Source organism: Pygocentrus nattereri, chromosome 11 (genome assembly GCF_015220715.1).
Source record: "Pygocentrus nattereri isolate fPygNat1 chromosome 11, fPygNat1.pri, whole genome shotgun sequence".
In the NCBI taxonomy this organism is placed as follows: Eukaryota; Metazoa; Chordata; class Actinopteri; order Characiformes; family Serrasalmidae; genus Pygocentrus; species Pygocentrus nattereri.
In genome coordinates this window covers 20,065,532-20,086,781 of record NC_051221.1, presented here as the reverse complement: position 1 = coordinate 20,086,781, position 21,250 = coordinate 20,065,532, and the positions used below count along the sequence as shown (strand labels likewise).

Here is a 21,250-nt window from a genome sequence, read left to right as displayed (position 1 = left end):
ACTGCAAATAAAGCCCACATGCAGCAGCTTATGAGCTCCACACCTTCTCCATTGCCTTCAACAAGCTTATAATGGTGATCCCAAAAATCCCCAGCAGAAAATAGGAAAATAAATGCTATTCTTTTGCCAACGAATGCTTTCAGGCTCGCACAAATGATGCAAGATTGTGACAGATGAAAAGAAATGGTGAAACATAAACACATTCCTCGCTGCTTCAAATCCGCCATTATCCATGGATTTCTCCTGACCACACCACATTCAATCGTATTCTGCCTTCAAATGTATAAAATCATTTTTACTTAAAGGAAACATCTAACCCATTAACCCCCAACGTTCTTTCAATTTCTGTGAGTTTCCAAGCATAGTTTTACCTCAAATTGATCTGGTTTACTATTCTAAGGCAAATGAAAAGCATGCCGGCACAGAAAAAAGTGGCTAAGGCTTGGCAGGATGCCAGTTAGAAATGCTGGAAGGCTCTCAGGCCGAGAGACAGAGTGACGGATGAAGAAAAAGTCTAACACATTCTAACTGATGAGGGAGAAAGGTAGCTTTTTCTCCCCAGACATGGCAGTGAAAAAGCACAGAGTGAGAGAGACGAGTACACAGAGCACTGGCTGAAAGGAGTAAGGGAGAACACCTTGCCTTGGCTCACTTTGTGAAAAGAAAAAAAAAAACTTTATCTAGATATCTTGATAGCATTGTAATTGAATGCCCCTTGGGTATGAATACATTTGCAAGGACAGCAGATGGGGAGTGTGCATGCTAGCTTTCCATCAGCTTGTGTACAATTATCTGTAGACACAAGGGAGACGGATACACTTTCTTTTGTGGCGTGATTATCAACTTAAACTCTAAGGGCCTGTATTTGGGCCACACTTCAGTCCTCACTCTCATAACTACACAACTTACATATTACTTACACAGTAGATGGTGAATAAGTCTTTAAGTTTGTAGGGTTTGAGGCTTTATGGGACCATTTACAAGGAATCTAGTCAGTCACCAAAATGGAGCTAACAGTGTAAATGATTTAAGCTTCAAATATTTCATGGAACAGGTCACGTTTTCACTTTTTTTACATAAAAGAATTTAATGTACTATTTAACACTGCTAATGGTTCAAAACATGCAGTTCACCTTTCATTCCATAAGGTTCATTTATGGAAACTAAGTTGCAAAAACAGATGGTTTTTAATTTGGTTTCTTTGTCATCATCATCATCATCATCATCATCATCATCATCATCATCATCATCATCATCATTTTTAACCGCTTCATCCAGCGAGGTTACGGTAACCTTTCCTGGATCGGAGCCGTGTCATGGTGGAGGGGCTTCTGTGGCATATATATTTGTCATTTAAAAATAACTTATGTCTGTTTTTGGTACATATATACATTTGGTACAAATCATGAGTAGAGAGAAAACAAGAAAAATGAAGGATATGAGCTTGTTAAGGGTTTAAATTAAGATGAACTTAAATAAACATAGTACACTAAACAGTTTAGTCAGACTTTATTTCCATCAGTCTTGCACTAACAGTGTCTTAAGAGACAGAGGATGACAGAAGGCAGGAAGAAATATTCCACATGTCAGTCAGACTACTGAACTCCACTGTCCTCCACACTCACATGGAGCAGTGACAGAACAGCCATAATAAGAAGCTGCAAGACAGACTAATAAAATGATCTGTCAATGAAATAAAATGAGGGGAAAAATAATCTTTCATACAAAGAAATATTCTGTCTCTAAAATAAACGTGGCTCTTTGTTCAAATTAAACACAATTATATAATAATATAATATATAATTAAATAACAAAATGCTTTAAAAGGGTAAAAATGGGCTGAAAGATACAGAAGGTCAGGTGCAGTAATACGTAAATGGAGCTGTAAGTACATTATGTGGTAAAGCTATAAAAAAAGGCAACTTGTGGTGAACAAAGTGCCGAACATTCAAATGATCTCATTTAATTCATCCCATTCAAAATAAACAGCATAGCTTATACATACTGTGAACTGTGCAAAGATCAGAGACCAGCCTTCATTTGTTTAATTTGCAGTCATGCAGAATAGATGTATTTAGCAGAAAATAAAGCAGAAGCCAACTAAACATGATCGATTTTCAGTATGTAGTGTGCCTATCTTTGCATTACATTTTGCAGCTTCCATTTTTTTATGGAACCTGCTTTTGGTTTTTGAAAGAAACCTACAGGAATATTTTTCTATACATCCAGAGTTCAGTCTTAGACATGGGTTGAGGTCTGGACTCTGGGATTGGTCAATTCATTGTTCTTAGAACACCAGCAGCTTCTTTGTTCAATTTGCATTTTTATAACTCTTACTTCGTTTTGCATTTGTTTTCTCAGTAACACGTACTTCACAGCTTTCCCTACACATGACCCATATTGTTTAGTTGTCTTATAAGTCATAAAGTTATAAAAGAAGGAATAGAAGTCAAGATCTGATTCAAAGATCAGATATTTAACATGAGATCTGCTGTTTTTACATACAAAATACAATTTTCCAAAATGTATTAGCAAATTTAGGAGTTCCAAAAAAAAAAAAAAAAAAAAACTTCCACTATGCTTTCCTTTTATTGTAAACATTATGTGCCATCCAGACAATTAGTAAGCTACTTTGATATTTTACCTCACTGGATTTCTGGGGAAGATAGAGCTGTGGATCATTGGTTTAACAATAAAAGCCATTATGCCACCCAATAACATGTCCCAACAGGAGCACATATATGGATAAAACAACCATAAAATGGACCGCCTAGGAAGCCCACATGGGAAGGTGTCAGAGGAAGAAATCAGCCATGTTAACTGGAAAGATTCTGTGTCCCGAGGTGGAAGGTAAACTGATTCAGTGCTGTCCACTGAATCCCAATGCAATGATGCAGATGTTCAGTGACTACAAAGGTCCACAAGGTTGCTGAACTCACCATATGGAGTGACTCTGGCAGAAGTCAAGAGCGGAGATGATCTGTCTGAAGAACTTGCGTGCCTCTTTGGGTGTTAACCTCCCTTTTTTCACCAGATAGTCAAACAACTCTCCCCCAGAGACATGCTCTAAAACCAAATACCTGAAAAAAAAGAAAGGAGAGTAAGAGGAAACATATAGACCGAAATCATTAAGAGAATGATAAAAAAACAAGCATTAAAGAAGCCTCAGTCAAAGAGTTCATCTTTTTCCTAGAGGATTTTTTTCAAAGAGACCTGATGAGGACTCAAAGAGAATAGACAATTCTGTCTCAGAACATGGAAGATATTGACTTAAGCAAGCAGCCAGGGAGAAGGAGTGGTTCCCTGTAGTCTGCAGTGCTGGTGTAGCTGTGCCCTTGGACGAACTGGAGAAACAAACTGACAAGAAGACATTTGCTCATTCCTTTCTTTGGGACCCCAGAGTTCCAAGTCTTTCATAAGATACCCTGTGATCAGGCAGTGACCTCCCTGTGAGACCCATGACTGAAAGATAAATGGAAGAAATAAAAACGAACAGTGGAAAGTAAGTGTGATAAAAGATTAAGTGGATTTCAGTTGGTTTGGAAGTGCTGCTTGTAGCTTAGGTGGGATAACATGAAGTTTCTCAGTTCTGACAGTATGTCTGTCATTGAAAGTTCTGCAAAGGAGAAGAGCCATGACAGGAAGCTGTCTGTTAAACAGAGCTGTGTGCTTTTACTAGAGAGAGAGAGAGAAAGAGAGAAAGAAAGAGAGACAGAAGAGGGGGAGCAATAAAGAAAAACAAAGAAAGAGAATGAGAGGCATAAAGAGGAAAAAAGAGAAAGGGGGAAGTGAGTGATACAATGGGGAAAAGAGAAAAAGAGAGAACAGCAAAAAGAAGAAAAATTAAGAGAAAAATGAGAGAGAGTGATAGAATGGAGAGGGGAAAAGAGGGAAAGAGAGAAAGAGAGGCATAATTAGAGAAAACAAAGAAAGGCAGTGACAGAAAGCAGAGGTGGAGAGGGGAGAAAGATAAAAAATGACAAAGAACGAAGGACAGAGCAGGATGGAGAGAGACAGATGGGCAGAGAGGACAGGCGATAGATAGAGGGAAAGAGAAAGATGAAGAGAGTGACAGAAGAGAGGAGGGAAAGAGAAAGAAAAAAAGAGGAGACAAAAGAAGACCAAAATGAGAAAGAAAGAGAAAAAATGGATAGCAAGAAATATAAAAAGTGAGAAATAAAGCAAGGAGAGAGAAGGAGACAGAGAGAAAGAGAGAGCAAAGGAAAGAACAAATGGAGAGACAGAGAGGGAGAGAGAGAGAATGAAGGGAGGGAGGAAAAACAGAATGAGAGAATATGCACGTCGTCCACTCCTGTAGGCAGTAAGGCTAGACGAGTGTGTGTGGTCGGAGCAGTGGGCACACTGCCAGCTCCAGTCATTTCTGCAGCCCTGCTCTTCTCCATCTCCACTGGCAAATTGAATCAGAGGCAGTTAAAGTCGCTCTCTGATCTCATCACTGTCCTCTGGCCTTTTGTCTCTCCATCCAATACCCAGTCCTCACCCACAAATTCCTACCGGCTCTGTGTAACACTGTGCTGTGTAACTCGTTTTGAAGCCATAAAAGTGCTAAGTGGAGCAGGAGTTTTATAGGTGCTGCCAGTGGGCGGGTCAGCATGGCCTGTGACTCTAATACAATATGGTCCCAATTGGTCTCCTTCGGTGGATTTAATGACTCCTCCAAACCATTAGAGGTTAACAGGAGTACTGCACTCTGACTCCTTTCATCAGGCCCTTGCTGGGGTGGTGGCTTCTGCTACTAAAAAAGACGTGGGGCAGAACATCAAGAGCTTCAAATGACGTTAACTCAAACAAAGTGAATACGCAGATAAAGTATCTCCCTTCTAATGCTTTGCATTGTTTGGATTGAAAAGTATAAAGATCTCCCATTTCTGCCAAAGCCTTGAGGATTGTATAGACATGCCAGGTGGAGTGGTGGGGGGCTGTTATTTCAGGGAAAATTGTCATAATGCCATGTCATCTGATTGTTCCAACTCATATGAAGAGGGATTTGTTTGCACAATTACTTGTCATATCTGTACAAACTACTGAAAAGCAAAATATGACTTGAGTGAATCTTCCTTTTTTCTCCAGGGAAAGGCCTTTTTAGACATGATGCGTCAAGGCAAATAAAACCTAACAAAACATGTTGATCTTTTTTTTTCCTTCAATAGAGCCTGAATAATCACAGATTAATCACACAGTGTTGCTCTGTACCTTGCGCATTTACAGGACATCTGCAATGCCAGTGTTAAAGGGGAATTCCACTGGTTTTTAAACATTTCTGTACAGCTGAGATGCAAACAAAACCATGCTCTGATGTGAAATGCTGTGTTCTAGAATCATAATTCACAGTGACGGTGATGGGAACCAAACATCTGAAGAGTTTAATGGCTCTCAGAAAGTTATTATATAAATATAGGTATATATGTAAATAAAATGCCTGTATTTGTGTTGTATACATCCTGACCCCTGGTTCCCATCTAAACCACTGGAAAGAAATCTGAGCAAGAAAAGCTCCTCTGCAATTGCATCAAACCACCTTGAATCTCTTTGTTTACATCTCAACAATTTAATTATGGAGACATTTTAAAAATCAATGAATGTCCCCTTTAGAACATCACATCAGTCAAAGATTCACACCTAGAACACAAAACGCAAAATTAAAACAATCAACTGAATTTCCTAGTTCTCCTGAATTGGAAGGGATCTGTGCCCCTGAGCATTAGGGTCTGTGGAATGCTTTCATGGTATTCTCTGGGCCCACTCCATATCGCTGTTTTCTTCATATTTATTCTGTCGGAAGAAAAACTTTTATCTCCAAAATAGTAACTTTAAAGGAGAAGGAAAAAACATACTTTACTTTTAATGTAAGTCAATAGAACCAGAATTTTTACCAAGTCATTTGGGGCCATTTCTTTTAAACCATTAATCATGAAGCCACAGGTATTTTCAAATTATGTCAAAAACTGAAAACTGAAAAAAACAAAAATGGAGTTACAAGGCTTTCTTCTGACAGCAGCAGTATGGAAGGCACTCTCAACTGATTTAGGTATGAATCTATCCTTGCAGATCTCATACATGCTGATTGTCTTCCCTTGGGCAGATGACATCTTCCAGCAATACAAGGCAACAGGTCACACGGCTACAAATTTCCGACACTGGTTGGAAGAGCATGACCAAGACTTCAAAGTACTACATTAATTCCCCAGACTTGAACCCAATTGAGCATCTGTGGGACCACCTCGATCGTTTTGTTCACTCTATGGATCCCCTCCACACACCCTCTGGCAGCTGTGGGACGCACTGCAGTCAGCATGGCTCAAGACATCTGTGACCACCTACCAATCAGTACTGCGCACAGCAGTTCTCTGAATATTAGCTGGTGGTCATAATAATGTGACTACTCGACTAATTTGTTGAAGAAAACACCTGTCACTATTTAGAAATATTTGGTGATAAAGTCCTCAGTTGTATGTTGGACGTAAAAGCACATTATTGCAGTGTTTACATAACAGATGACTCGTGGCCACATTAGCAGATCTCAGACTGCAGTGACTAACAGGCTTTATGCTTTAATCATTAATGCCTCTTTAAACAGAACGATTGAATCACCCTCTGCTCCTCATGCCTGGTCTCTTGTGCTCCCCTGCACCATGACAACACTGATAGCAATAATTGTTATAGTAATACATAGCTAACAGAACTGGAAAAGGTCAAGAATACAAGCAAGACCAATACTTACAAATACTTCTTATTTTCGTAGACATCGTGCAACTTTAAAACATGTGGGTGTTCTATTAGCTTGAGAATAGCGATTTCTCTCTCCACCTGTGAAAGTGATGGAAAAAAAAAACACATTCAGATCAAGAGCACAACTGGTTAAGTGCAGTTTAATGAATGCAACAGTGTTTCACAATGACAGGTGTGATAGTCATTTTTTTTATAAAAGTGGATAATGATGAACATACAGTGAATTTCACAACACAACTTAGTGACGCACTTGATGTGAAACCAGCATTTCTCCAAACTCAGAGATTCACCTTAGTATGAACCAGGAGTTACATCATCATCACAAAAAGTTACACAAGAGTTTTCTGAGCTTTTTGTTCAGCACTTTGAAGAAAGCAAACTTTAAAAAAAGAGCAAAGTCAAGCATGAAGAGTGAAGCAAGTGTTGTTCTGAAGACTGTCACATATTGTAATGTGAGCGTCTCATCCAAAAAAAAAAGTTAAAAGCAGTAGGTTCACTTTTACAACCCAACATTTCTAATACTGTGGTTTAAGAACTTTTATTGATGGCTGGTTAAAAGATTGAAGAGATGTACCCCCTGCCTCAAATCCAGCCCAGTGGGGCCACATGCAGGGAGTGGAAGAGAGTGTAATCCAATCTTACTTGATGTGGGCATCCATATGGTCAAATACTGAGTCAGGATGTTAGTGCTACAAGTTTTGTGAATCAGTCCATAGCACAACATGACTAGTACATCCTCTTTCACATATTTCAGAGTAAGTATGTGCAGCCCTTACTCTCACAGCATGGAACTATTTGTGTGATTTCCTTAAATCATTTCTAAATACAGGAGCTGGCCACTTCATTAAAACCATGTACCTACGTTTCTACACTCTGTCTATTTTATCAGCTCCACTTATAGATTCACTTTGCTGTTCTACCATTACATATTGTACTCCATTGGTTTCTCCACAGACTTTGTTAGCCCCTATTGTTCAACAGTCAGGACCCCCCCAGAGGACCACCACAGAGCATGCATTTGGGTAGTGGGTTATTCTCAGCACCGCAGTAACACTGATGTAGTGGTGATGTGTTAGTGTGTGTTGTGCTGGTATGAGTGGATCAGACACAGCAGTGCTGTTAAAGTTTTTTTTTAACACCTCAGTTTCACAGCTTGACTGAGAATAGTCCACCAACCAAAAATATCCAGCCAACAAGCATCCTTTGACCACTGATGATGGACTAGAGGATGACCAACACAAACTATGCAGCAATAGAGGAGTTACTGTCTCTGCCTTTACATCTACAAGCTGAACTAACAAGGTAGGTGTGACTAATAGAATGGACAGTGAGTGGACTTAAAAACTCTGGTGCACTTGTACCAGCGCAACACACACTAACACGCCACCACTATGTTAGTGCCACTGCAGTGCTGTGAATGATCCACCACCCAAATAATACCTGCTCTGTGGTGGTCCTGTGGTGGCCTGAATACTGAAGACAGGGTGAAAGGTGGCTAACAAATTATGCAGAGTAACAGATGAACTACAGTAATTGCACAGCTACAAAGTGCACCTATATAGAGGTGAAGCTGATAAAATGGACAAAGAATGTTGATACAAGGAGGTATACTTAAGGAAGTTGCTGGTCAGTGTATATCTACAAAGTCTATACTAGATATATATACTAGTATATATACTAAATATATACTAGAATACTTACTGTTGAGTATGAAGATGAGCTGATTTGGCAAAAGACAGGGCTTCAGTGGTAATAAATATGTTTCTGCCCTGTGATGCAGCATTAAAAGTTTAGAACGTCCTCTTCAAACCTGTCCTTTTATAATAATGTGAGGTCTCCTTTTACTATCTTAACAGAGACCTAGTAAACGAAAGTGTCTTTTCCTTGCCAGTTCACATACAAGTTACTCGTCATGACAAACCCCACCCAAGAAATTCTCCACTGTTTTGTGTATTTCCTGATTACAGAAAGCATGCGATGGTACAGACTGTTACAGTTTGCTGCTTAAGGCACTGTCACATCATGCAAACCCCCCGTCCCACAAAATACCACACCCACTCACCTACTCTTTCTACTTTTATCATTGCAACTACTGTTTCACATCTCTGATGGACAAGACAGTGTAAAACCCCAATGTAACATTTAATCAACTTCTGCGTTAATGACTAATTCAGCAAACTTTTTTCATTGAGGTTAAGTGGACTATATCATGTCCCCTAGAGTAAGTTGAACATATAATATTAATATTAGTTGAACTAAAATAATATTCAGAGACAGGCTTTGAGTTTAAATCTTAACCATGAACGCCAACAACCAAACTGTAAATCATGATACTTGAAAGTCATTAAATGAGTAAGAAATGTCTGTGTTAAATCTAGAGACCACTGTTAGCTTGGTTCTTACAATCTTCGAAAACCCTTTTAGCAGGCTAGCAGGAAAGACCAACATACAAAGTGAATTACAAATAATCCTGTGTGATGACATGCTGGGCAAGAACAGGCCATAAGTTAGTGACTGTATCTGGCTCAGAGTGTCAACCATTGTTGAGCTCTCCAACACCATCTGGATGCTACACCCTTTATTCCAATCTGCACTAAGTAGTGGTCATTAGTATACAAAATCAAAAATTATCTCTTCTTCACAGATGAGTAAATCACAGAGTAAAAACAGAGAGAAAAATATTTGTCCACAAACTACAAAACCAAACATTATGAACAGCTACCAAATATGTGACACACCCTACCTGTGCTGACCACAGCAGAGAGCAATAATGAGGTAAAAACAGAACAAAAAACAATATGTAACATTAAAAAAGCCCTGCATAGCCTTACCAGTCTATGGAACAGCCTGTGTCACTTTGATTTGACTGCTACCTGCATAAAGGTGCACGTGTAAACATGGTTCCCATGTATGGCCAAGGCCAAAGTGTACTCACTCTGACTGCATTCGGCTTATGGTTAAATATCATGGCAAGTGTGCTTGACATCTCCAGCTGAGCCAGCAGGGAATCCAAGGAATTCTTCAAAGCTCAAGCACTATAAGAGAGTTTAAAAGCCGTAGCCTGAGCCGGAGATTGTACCTATTGTAAGTTTGACGATCATCTTTGATTCACATCAATGTCTTTTGAATACTTCCAGCATGCACACCTGTCACATCTGATCAGAGCTGTACACTGAGAGAGAGACAGATTTTTCCGCTACCCTTCTGACCCTGCCTCGCCTCACCGAACCCAAAACGCTCTCACACACAAACACACACGCAGAGGTAGCTCGCAGACTACTAAGATACTGCATCTCAATAGAGACCATGTTGCTGTTTCTACTTCAGAGAAAAGTTACTTTGAGTGACCGGTTGTTGATCACACAATGGCACAGAACAGGAAGGTGAGAGTGCATGTCTAGAGGAACATGTGAGCCAAAGGCAAGACCCAAACTTAACCTATCTTAGGGTGAAGAATTTTGAGGCGGTGATGGTCCATCTGTTCTCTTGCAGAATATTCTATTTAAATACGATCATTAATTCACCCCAGAGAACAGCTCGGACTGTTTGACTCTTCCAATTTATCTTCATGACAACACACAAGACAACAGCTCTACCATCTTGAAGCCAAGTCCTTCATGTGGCATCCTCATTTGTCCAGTAGATGAGAAAGCTGTTGTGGATCAGTGACCTCGTAGCACTGCAACAAGCACCATCTTGACAGGGGCCCAGTGAAATGGCACAACCCCAATGACTCCCTAAGCCCTGTGCCAGCACTAGCCAGCAGTGCCAGGCATAGCCAAGTAAAGGGAGCCAAAACCAGCTGACACAAGGACATGGCAGAAGAGAAATACACAGTGAGAATATACAGGGAGACAAAAGGGCACAGTTCAATATGGCTCTTTTGGGTGGGCTCAGAAATAGCCATTTAACAGTCAACAAATATCTGCCCTCTTCATAAGCAGAGATGTGCACCTTTTTAATTAAGATAGGGACCAAGCCAGCAACTTTGAAAATGTGCAAAAAATTTCTTACTGTGATGGTATACATCCTCTATTACAGGACATGTCCTTTACTTCAACAAAGTAGGAGGTCATCTGATGAAACATTTGAAGACTAAGAACAACTGATGTGACATATGAATTCAGGTGTCCTTCACTTTGTTTGGAGTGAAAACCTTCAGCCATATGGGCCCTTTGCAGATATTGGACACCTTTGCTGTACACCGTTTGTTACAATGTAAATGTACCCTTTAAAGGTACAACAGTGGTTTTAAGTTCCAATTGTGTAGCTGAATTACGTTTTTCCCAAGGTAAAAAGTACATCATTTCATAACCTAAATTTTTAAAACAGAACAACAAAATAAAATGTCTGGAGGTGTGTAGATTCAGTACAATTTTATAACACATAATCTCAGTGGATTATGGTACAATTATGTTCCCTGACCAGCGGTAATGAAATGTACCCTTGATGGTACCACCCCAGTGACGAGAGGGGTACTGCTCCAGTGACAATTTGGTATCTTGTTTTCTGAGAGTGTACATTATGGTCCTAAAGATTTAATTGTGTTTCTATAATGAGTTTGTAGGTGCACTACATTCCCTTTGCCAGGGGAAATTTGCGTATTTGTAACTTTTCATAACTTGTTTTATGTAGAAAAATAAAAAGCTTGGCATCAATGAAAACTGAAAGACATAACTGCAGTGGAATATGGTCCATTATGTTCCCTAACTAAATGTACTGAAGAAATATTCTTGAGAGTGTAGTTTTTCCTGAGAGTGTAGGGTAACACTGAACTTGTCCAAGTTCACTACTTGTATTTCCAACTTTGTCCGCTGTTTGAGTGCAACTTCCAACAAGATGACTAGCTGAATGAACCATAACTTCTCACTGCTCGATCTTGCCATATTGACCCACTTCCTCAGGATGTCAGAAAGTCGTCAACTTTGTGCTCTCTTCTCCTACAAATAGACCAACGTTAATTACTACCATGCCTCTGTGTGCATATGCCCTTCATTAGCACTTTATTCCAGCGAGTCTGGTCAGGCCTCAGCTTGTGCTGCAGCTGGGTGGACCTGGGTTTGATCCAGGTTCAGCTTCTTGGGTGTTCGTTCTGGTGGAGGTGTGATTAGTGAGGAAGCTAATCAAGCAAGACGAATCGTTAAAATGCAGGAAGCTTACCTCGGTGCCCCTCGTTGTGTTGTACCCATCTCTCACAGGTCACAGAGTTTGGGTGTCTCATAATTAGCTGTAATGTAACAAAGTGCCATTCGCTAATGGAGAAGAATACGTAGGCCAGCTCGTCTGTGAGGGAGAAATGAACCTGTGGAGATCCCGCCACCGCTCCTAGTCAAGGTCGAGCAGGCGCGTGAGACTGACACTAATCCAAATTGGTTATTTGACGGGGTGAACGGGGAGATAATTTGCCTTCTACAGTCATCTCAGTCATCATCATGGAGTCATGATCATTAACTCGAAAAAGGTCAGTTCGGGAAACGTTCGGTGTAAAATCACTGATTATTATTGGTCTAAGGTGGGCTTGTGCTGCAGCTATCTCTGGGGCTGTTACATCAGCCAATGACAGCTAGAAGTTTTTTCTCTCCTAATAACAGAACATTTTGGAGACTACAGGTGGGTTATAGAGAATACTAAAACCTATCCATCATTATAATTATAGGATAACACAAAGTACTAAGACACAATGTACAGTGGACATCCTAGGCTTTGAACTTTATCTGATCAAGTATAATTCATTATGATACTATTACAATGTGATTTGAAGGTACACATGGTATGCTAAAGAAGGAAAATAAAATTCAATGCGTTGAATGTGTAGGACTAATTAGTCCTGTACTGGACAATGGGAGGTTTGTATAAATTAAGCATGATGGTGGTGTGAAACAACAGCTGCTCACCACCATACATGCCATAAACTGAGACTCATGCAGGCAAAACCTGCCTGTCATTTATGAGAGCTTAGGAGTGTGAAAATAATTATCTGGGCTGTTTATATAATGTACATAAAATGCACCTTCAATGCAGTTTAGTAAACAATGATGCCTTTGTGATACTTTGAGTCACCACAGATTATGTTTTAGAGTCATTATTACAGAGTGGAGACCTACTATAATACAGAGAAGAAAGGTTCAAGTGAGTTTGGATCAACTCTGTGCAGTCTACACACAATTTAATATATGACACGGTCTGGTGCACCATAAAATGTAGTCCAATGTTTTGTTTGATCTCACTGGATATCAATCTGACTTTATGCAATGTCTTTTACTGTGTCAAAAACATCACAGTCCCTCTTGCACACTCTATTCTGTTCATGGCTCCATTGTCAGTTGTAGTTAGATGTCATAGAAAAGACCAGAAGAGGTCATGTCAGGTTTGAGAAAAGCACAGCCCCGAGTAGATGTGAGTTTCTGAAATAAAGCCATAAGACTTGAAGTATTATGCCATCTAGAAAACAATGGCACTGTACAGATAGCCATGTCAAGTGAAGTGCTTCACCAGCGTTCAGCTGTAAATGAAAGGCGACCTCTGGGCCTACAATGCAGAGAGACATGAAGTCTGCCCTTCACATGATGAAACAATCATCAACCCCCTTCTCAAGCTCCAATGACCATGGGACCACAGGCGCCAGGCCATGGCCTTCTGTACTTCTCCCTGACCCTTCATCATCATCTCTTTTCTCTTGGACCATCCAATTGTCATCTCCTCCTCTCTTCTCTTTTGTAATGATTAGGTCTTGGATTTGGATGTCTATAGTGAAACAATGTTTTTAACAATTCTGTCCATTATCTAATCTGGAAGAATATAAAAAGGTGTGCAGTTGGAGTGACAAATGGTTTCAAGGTGAAGGTAGGGTTACATCAGGGATCAGTTTTGAGCCCCTTCTTGTTTGCGATGGTGATGGAAAGGTTGACAGATGAGGTCAGGCAGGAGGCTCCATGGAACATGATGTTTGCAGATGACATTGTAATCTATGGTGAGAGTAGAGAGCAGGTGAAAGAGAATCTGGAGAGGTGGAGGTTTGCACTGAAGAGGAGAGGAATGAAGGTCAGTAGAGATAAGACGGAATACATGTGTGTGAATGAGAGGGAGGCAGGTGGAAAGGTGAAGATGCAAGGACTAGAGGTCGTAAAGGTGGATGACTTCAAACATCTTGGGTCAACCATCCAGAGCAATGGACAGTGTAGAAACGAGGTGAAGGAGAGGGTGCAGGAAGTAGGAGAGGGTGGAGGCAAGATGGAGGCAGATGATCCGCTGTGGCGACCCCTAAAGGGAGCAGCCTCAAAGAAGAAGAAGAAGAACAAGAAGTGTTGCATTCAGAGATTTTCAATCTCAAATTATATCATACTGTTGCTGTCATATAACATCTTCCTCAAATTATGAAAAAGAAATAAAAAAATAACTGCAATCATGAGGTTTTGATATCACAACAACAATATGTAAATATTCACTAGCACATATGCATGTATAAAGTCAGTGCTGCTGTCATAGTGTTGTGCACAGTGAGTTTTGTTGCTAGTGGAAACTAGCAATTTGCATTCTATCAATCCATCTTACAAGAAGAAGCAAAAATACCGGAATAATTAAGTGGAATGGATTATATTTGTTATATATTTATAAAGAATGTATGCCAGATCAACAGTTATGTGCTTCTGATAGCTCAGGTGTTGTTTTAATGTCATGGCTCAGCATATTTAGCTACTTCTAGAACTGTCTCATTGTTCTTCATTGATAACTTGACTGGTCATGTCCAAGCAAATTCCTCCAACCTCTAACTGGGTGAGAGTTCATAATGAAATGTCTAAACCAGCGGTGTTCATTCCTGTTCCTTGAGATCTACCACTCTGGTTCAGATCCAACATACTTGACTCTCATATTCAGATGCTCACAAAAGCCTTCATTAATTGGATCAGGTGTGTTTGATTTGAGGTGGAACAAAGCTGTGCAGGGTGGTAGGACCAGAACTGGGCACCTGTGCCTTAAACTTAACCAAGGAGTTCATCAGAAAGAAAAGTGGTCTTTTGATTGAAACCCAATTAAGCATACTGTTGAAGAGGACATCGACGTGAGAAAATCACTAAAACAAACACCAACTAAGAGACTGCTGTATATAAGGCTTGGCAGAGTACTCCAAATGAAGTTTCTATTGATGTCAGTGGGTTGCAGACTTGCATGTAAAAGAGTCTGGGATAAGAAAACTCACTTTAAACCACTTTATTTTTGCTTTAAACATATTAGCCCTGCACCAATTTCAACTTTTGCTTGGCTAGAATTGGAGGAATAAACAACAAATGAAACATATGGTTCATGTTGCATGGAAAACACTGTCTATCTGTCCATGAAGCTGGTGCTAGGTCTGTCTCTCCACTTCGGCCCTCCTTCCTATAGCTATAGTAACTGTGCCAGACATGTGAGCCCCCAGGGCTTGGCCACATTCTCTGCTTCTCATTAACACAACATGTGCTGAGTGTGAACCTTCTTCAGCAGTGAGCAAAAGCCTCAGCCGCGTGAATGGACAGCTGCTAACACGGACGAGTGGCGACAGAGTGAAAGACAGCTGCGCTGGGGGACAAGAGCAGAGAGGGAAGAGATGCTGAGAAACACTCACCACTGAACCAGAAGCCCCAGGGCAGTCACCGGCTAACGGAACAGACTGCTCCGCTGAGTCACACGCTCAGCCATTCTGAACAGCTCTTCTTTAATGCTGATAAAGATGAAGATTTCGGGCATGTGAACTGTTGGGCAATCCTTAACAGTGATTTACCTGCCAATCATGCAGGACACTTAAAAGCAGTTAAAATAACTCCTCAGGATATGTTTGTCAGCGTTGTGATGCATTTGTCCTTTCCAAGGTCTGCTTACTTCTGTTTTTCTATTTACTTTCCCCACCACCCACTTGAAAAATAAGGCAAAAGGTTGACTCCGAGAATCCACGCATCCTTACCACTGGGACAAACACGACAAGAGATGAAGTGCTGCCTGGCTGCATACCGTTTGTCTCAAGGTCATGCAAATACGTGCGAGGCCCCTGAGCCTGCTGTCCCTCTCTGCATGCTGCCCTACATTCATACAGTTAACATTCACTTTCTGCTGCAGGCTTGTTTCACAGCCCTGTTAGGTCATGTGTAGTTTCCCTGCTCCGTGGCTGAATGGCATGCATTAGCTGGCTTCAGGAGTGCTTTGCGAGTCAGGTGCCCTCCTTGTCAAAATAATCAATACATTTCAATGATTTAGGAGCTGAATGCCTTCCACTCCCCCTCTGTTCACGTTAAAGCAGACATATCTCTGGAACACTATTACCAGTTACCCTATAGCAGCCGTTAGTGAGCAAAATTGGCTCGGAAATTGCTTGAGATAGGTGTGAGGGGCAGCTACAACAGCCTGAAGGACACAAATCGAATAGCTCGGAAGTGAGGGGAATGTCTTTCTCAGGCTGGAATACTTCAGATGGAAACCCAAGCTCCCAGCCTTAAGTGATTTCTGTGAGTGGAAACACACTAGAAAACAGCTTTCTTCCTTGTGAGGCCACTCTCCATGGATATTAAAGGCATTTTGTTTACTTCAGCTTTATTGTATTTGAATGTGCTTGCAAAGCCAGATTCCTGTAGATCACTGTCACAAGAAGATCACTGAGTGAATATGAGTATAATCAGGCAGAATTATTGTGGAATAGCAATGAATCGCTGCCCTGGCTGTTTTTACAACCTGGAAGGTGGCAAAGAACAACTACAAACTCTTTCAGAGCATTGCATCCAGAGAAGAACGGCTTTGTTTCTAAGCAATGAGCCGAATCAGTTTTAGAATACGCCTATAATGTCCTCCTCTGCAAGCAATTTTATTGTCAAACGTATGAGCACTGAGGAGTAAACGAGACAAACTGTTGTTGTTGTTACAAACTAAGGCCAAGTAAAATGAGTGTTCCATCACCTACTTTGTGGAACCATGGCTGGATTCCTTGGTTCCAGGCTTACCTGTATCCTTGCTAGGATTCACGGTTCATAAAGTGGAGCGGTCAGCTGAGTTGCGGCAAAAATCAAAAGGTGGGGGAGAATGTTCCATGATCAACCACTGCAGGTGTAGAAGTTTAAGCCAGTTTTGTTCTCCCACCACTATGTACTTTAGCATCAACCCTTTTACCTCCTTTCAGAGCAGGGGTCGAGAACATGCGGCACTTTTACTGCCCTGTTGTGGCGCCACAGCAGAATTTTATTTTAAGATAAATACTAAATAATGCTCTCTTGCAGTAAAATAAAGCTCTGCCAATTGTTCTAACACAGTTAAACAGTAAATGGCCTTACACACTGGAGTTAATGTACAACTGCTAATGCACCCTTTAACCCTGAACATTGGTGCACAGACTGCTGGTCACACAGCAACACAGACAACAAGACCCAGATTAACATTGATAATAAGGTGAATGGACTTTTATAAGCACTCAGCTGGTTTCATGATACATTTAATCTGCAACAAGAAACTTTAAAACTACAGTTTCTCGCCCACCAGTTTTTTGTTAAATTTTTCACGTTCCACCTTAAAGGGTGCAGCGGTGACATTTTGACGCCTCACGCACCATTTAAGGTGGAATGTGAAAATTTGCACAAGAAGCTGGTAAATGAGAAGCGACTTCAGCCTCATAAAAAATAAAACGTTGAGATACATTTAACAAGATACTAATCAATACACTGCAACACAATATTGCAGAAAAACATCCTGCTGTAGATGCAAGAAAAGCAGCTACAGCCAAACTAAAGATTAAAGCAGAGCAAAGCAATTTTACGTGCTTGTTCATATTGTTTAGCCTATACTAGTAAATTAGCACATCCTGAGACATTTACAGCCAAGATTGCAATATGGACATAAAATGTCATGGCTCCCGAAGTGGTTTGATTTTTGTTGAATTGGGTTGTTGACACCTAGACGGCTAGCATTGATTATTTTAGTAGGAGCATATATTCCCCCAAATGCATGTGGCAGGGAAGCCACAGTTTACTGATGCCACAGTTTCCCATCCTGACTCAAGAGCATTAGAGGATTTCAACCATACAAGCTCTTCCTGCGACTTGCCTTATTTCTGGTCACATGTCCTACCAGAAATGATAAAATACAGGACCACTACTACTGTACACAAGAAGCATCTTTAAAAGCCCCTATGGTTGTCCATGTTAAGCCCTTATTCTGAATGCTCCCTAAACCTGCCATGCTTTTGCTTATTCCAGCATATAAACAAAGATTCAAAACTACTGAACGAAAGAAAGAAGCTGTTAAATCTTGGTTGACTGATGCTTTAGAAACTTTTGGAGCCTGTTTAAATTTTACAGATTGGGATGTTTTTAAAACTATATGAATCGTTTCATGAATAAGTTGAGACTGTAATTGCCTATATGAACTTTTGTGAAGAACTGTGTATTCCATGTAAAGGGATGACATTATACAGCAATACAAAATCATGGTTTTCTAAAGAAAAAAAAATCATCTAAAAAATCATTTTGCATATGCAAGTGGTAACTTGGATCATTATAAGGCAGCAAACTATGAAGAAAAGCAAAGACAAACTACGCAAAGTGAAAGTTAATGACGCTAGATCAGTATGGGAAAGTCTAAGACTGATCAATTACAAAGCACAGTCTCTGTCTGTATCAGACGATGTGGATTTACCAAACTAATTAAATCTGTTTTTGCACAATTTGAAAAGAGTCAATATTTGAGGATGAAGTTAGATCTGTTTTAATAAACAATCCCCAATGAAAGCACCTGGATTAGATAAGCTTTGTCTATAGTATTTACAGATATATTTAACATCTCTCTGAGCCAGTATGTTGTGCTACAACATTTTAAAGAATCAATTATTGTTCCTTTGCCTAAAGTTGCTAAACCACCTCACTGAATGTTTTCAGACAATTCAGCACTTACTTTGCTACGAAGGCATTTGAGTATATTTTCCTTGCCCATGTTAATTCACATTCACAGATTCATATCAGTTCACTTGTCCAGCCTATCAATCAGCTGATGTTGCCACTAAACTAGCTCTTTATCAGATCGAGACATTTAGACCTTGCTAACATTTATGTGTTTCATAGATTTCAGCTCTTTCAAAAGTTAATGAATTTCAACATTAATCTAGCTTCATGTCATTGGTTTTCAGCCTTTTAATTGGAAGGAAACAGTCTGTTAAAATCAATAATTATTACCACAGTGTTTGTTAGGTGCCTCAGGGCTCTGTACTTTGTCCAAGGCTTTTCTCTCTCTACACTAATGATCTACTATCTCACAATGAATCTGTCAAACTTGTGAAATATGCAGATGTGCCACCATAATAAGCCTCATCACAGATATCAACAATGACCTCCAGCTTCATAAATCAAACACATGGTAATCATTTTAGATTATACAAAAAAATAGAATGTAAAAACTCCAGTGCTGGTTTTGGAACAGTCTGTTGTAAAATTACTGGGAATTATTGGTGGAGCATTAATTCTGATTATATTATCAAAAACCCCCAACAAAGATTGCTTTTTTGAGACTTTTCAAACAAGTACACAGTAAAAAGAGATCTATTGGTTAAACTTTATTCGCCCATTATCGACAGTGTTATTTCATCATCTGTCACAGTTTGGTACAGAAATATAAATATTCAAACGTGTAATAAATTGCTGGTAAAGCTTCAAAGATAATTGTAATATTGCTTCTTTAAGTTGACTCTGTTTATACTCAAAACCCTTAAGCAAGAAAATAATTACAGATTCCTCTCATCCAGCATTCTATCTATCCCAAACCACTTGGAACCACCTTAGAGATGCTACAGATCTTTAAAAAATGAAGACAGTACACTTTAGGACAGCTTTTTTTCCTGTAACTATAATGTTACTACACACTTCTGAGTGGTGTATATTATTATAGTCAGTCTGTAATCAGCCAGAGGAAATTATTGTGTAATTTTCCATTATTCTGCTACACCAAATGTTGTATACTCTCTATTGTTTGTATTTTGCTTACTTTATATGTATTACATTGTATGTTTATGTGTACTGTGCTACAACAGAGTTGATTTAAATCTTGATGCACCAGACACAGTTAACACCAACAAGTCTGTGGCACTAACAGAATCAATCTATTAACAACAAAGATTTTATGAATATGCAGCCTGATGCCCAAGACATTGTTTTATGATATTTTTTCAGATTTATCAGTATTTTGCCATTATCAACTTTACATATAAATACCCAGTAGACATATGTGGTTAACTGGTCTTTCAGGATATTGAATAAAATGGCAATATCTACATTGTAGGCACTGTAGACTTCTGGTTCTATCACCACAACTATAAAGACTGTAAAGACTGAGTGGGTTTCTCTGCAACGCATCATTTCACGTTGAAACACTCTACTTTGTTTACTTCTCAATGATTGAATTACAGTGCAAGTGTTTTCAAACAAAGAAACAAAGAAAATCTCTCTTAACAAATCTTACATTAACAATATTACTCTTCAGGATATTCACTGTTGGCTCTGTAGATAAGAGCTGTGACTATAAAACTGAAAAGGATGAGAGAATAAAACCCCTTTAATCCATTAATACCAGTGCAAAAACTTGGCTATTTCTGTCTTTTATTCTGAATGCTCGCTCAGAAATCATCCAGTGCAACCAACAATAAAGGCAGCCTGGAGTTTCTTTTGTACAGTGCCAGAAAGCAAAGTAGTGTACAGAAACCTTCAGTTCAGTATACTGACCCATTTTACTATGGCCAACATGAATATGCACATGTCATGACTATTTGTGGGCAGACTTTAATGAGCTAAAAGGGATAAAGTCAAAGTTTCTGCAAGTATCTCCTACAACACATTTAATAAATTGGGGTTAAAGGAAAACAAGTGGAAAGGCCACTACAGTGTTTTTCTAAATCAGAGAGTATCTTCCATTTAACCAGTGGTAGATCCCATGACATCTACTCAAATCACAATGCCGGAACGTCATTTACATTTTCAAAGCTGCAGGACTTGATGTTGCTTTTGAAAACAAGGCTTTGCCTACTACAGGAAGATGAGCCTTTTGAGACTGAGACCAATTTACGTGTAAATGTACAGGATCAAGAGTCTTACTGGCAACTGGACAACAACAAACAGCTTGTTCCATTTTTACTTTAAGGAAAAATCTCCTCAGGCAGAGCTGGACTTGATCCAAGACCGAGAGTACTAACCCCCTCCATACACATACACGCCTGACAACACCAGGAGGCTTTGAGTTAATCTCAGCATAGCTCATCTCCACTTGGGCCAATGCTAAAACCCACACGAGTGGGGAGAATCAATGGCTCAGAAAAGTCCATCGATCAGAGAGTCCATGCTTGAACCAGCACACCAAGCCAGCACAAGCAGATAAGGGTGATAACTATGTTCCTCTATGTGGTTTCCGTTACTACTAAAGCCTTCCAGTTTCTCTAGAGCATCTAGTCCCTCCTGCCCAATGACAAAGCCCTTCCAGTTCCAATCGAGTTCTGAGCTTGAGCACT

General features: G+C 39.8%; 1 protein-coding gene across 10 annotated transcripts in view; it reads right to left on the bottom strand.

Annotated features, from left to right (window-relative positions):
- The window catches only part of brsk2a (BR serine/threonine kinase 2a), a 258,655-nt gene that overhangs the window by 63,222 nt on the left and 174,183 nt on the right, over window positions 1-21,250 (bottom strand). For all 10 annotated transcript variants that reach the window (XM_037542512.1, XM_037542515.1, XM_037542517.1 and 7 more), the window contains exons 3-4: window positions 6,743-6,828; window positions 2,940-3,080 (exon numbers count right to left, since the gene is read on the bottom strand). In XM_037542512.1, the coding sequence (XP_037398409.1) occupies window positions 2,940-3,080; window positions 6,743-6,828 (227 nt within the window). The remainder of the gene's footprint in view (window positions 1-2,939; window positions 3,081-6,742; window positions 6,829-21,250) is intronic.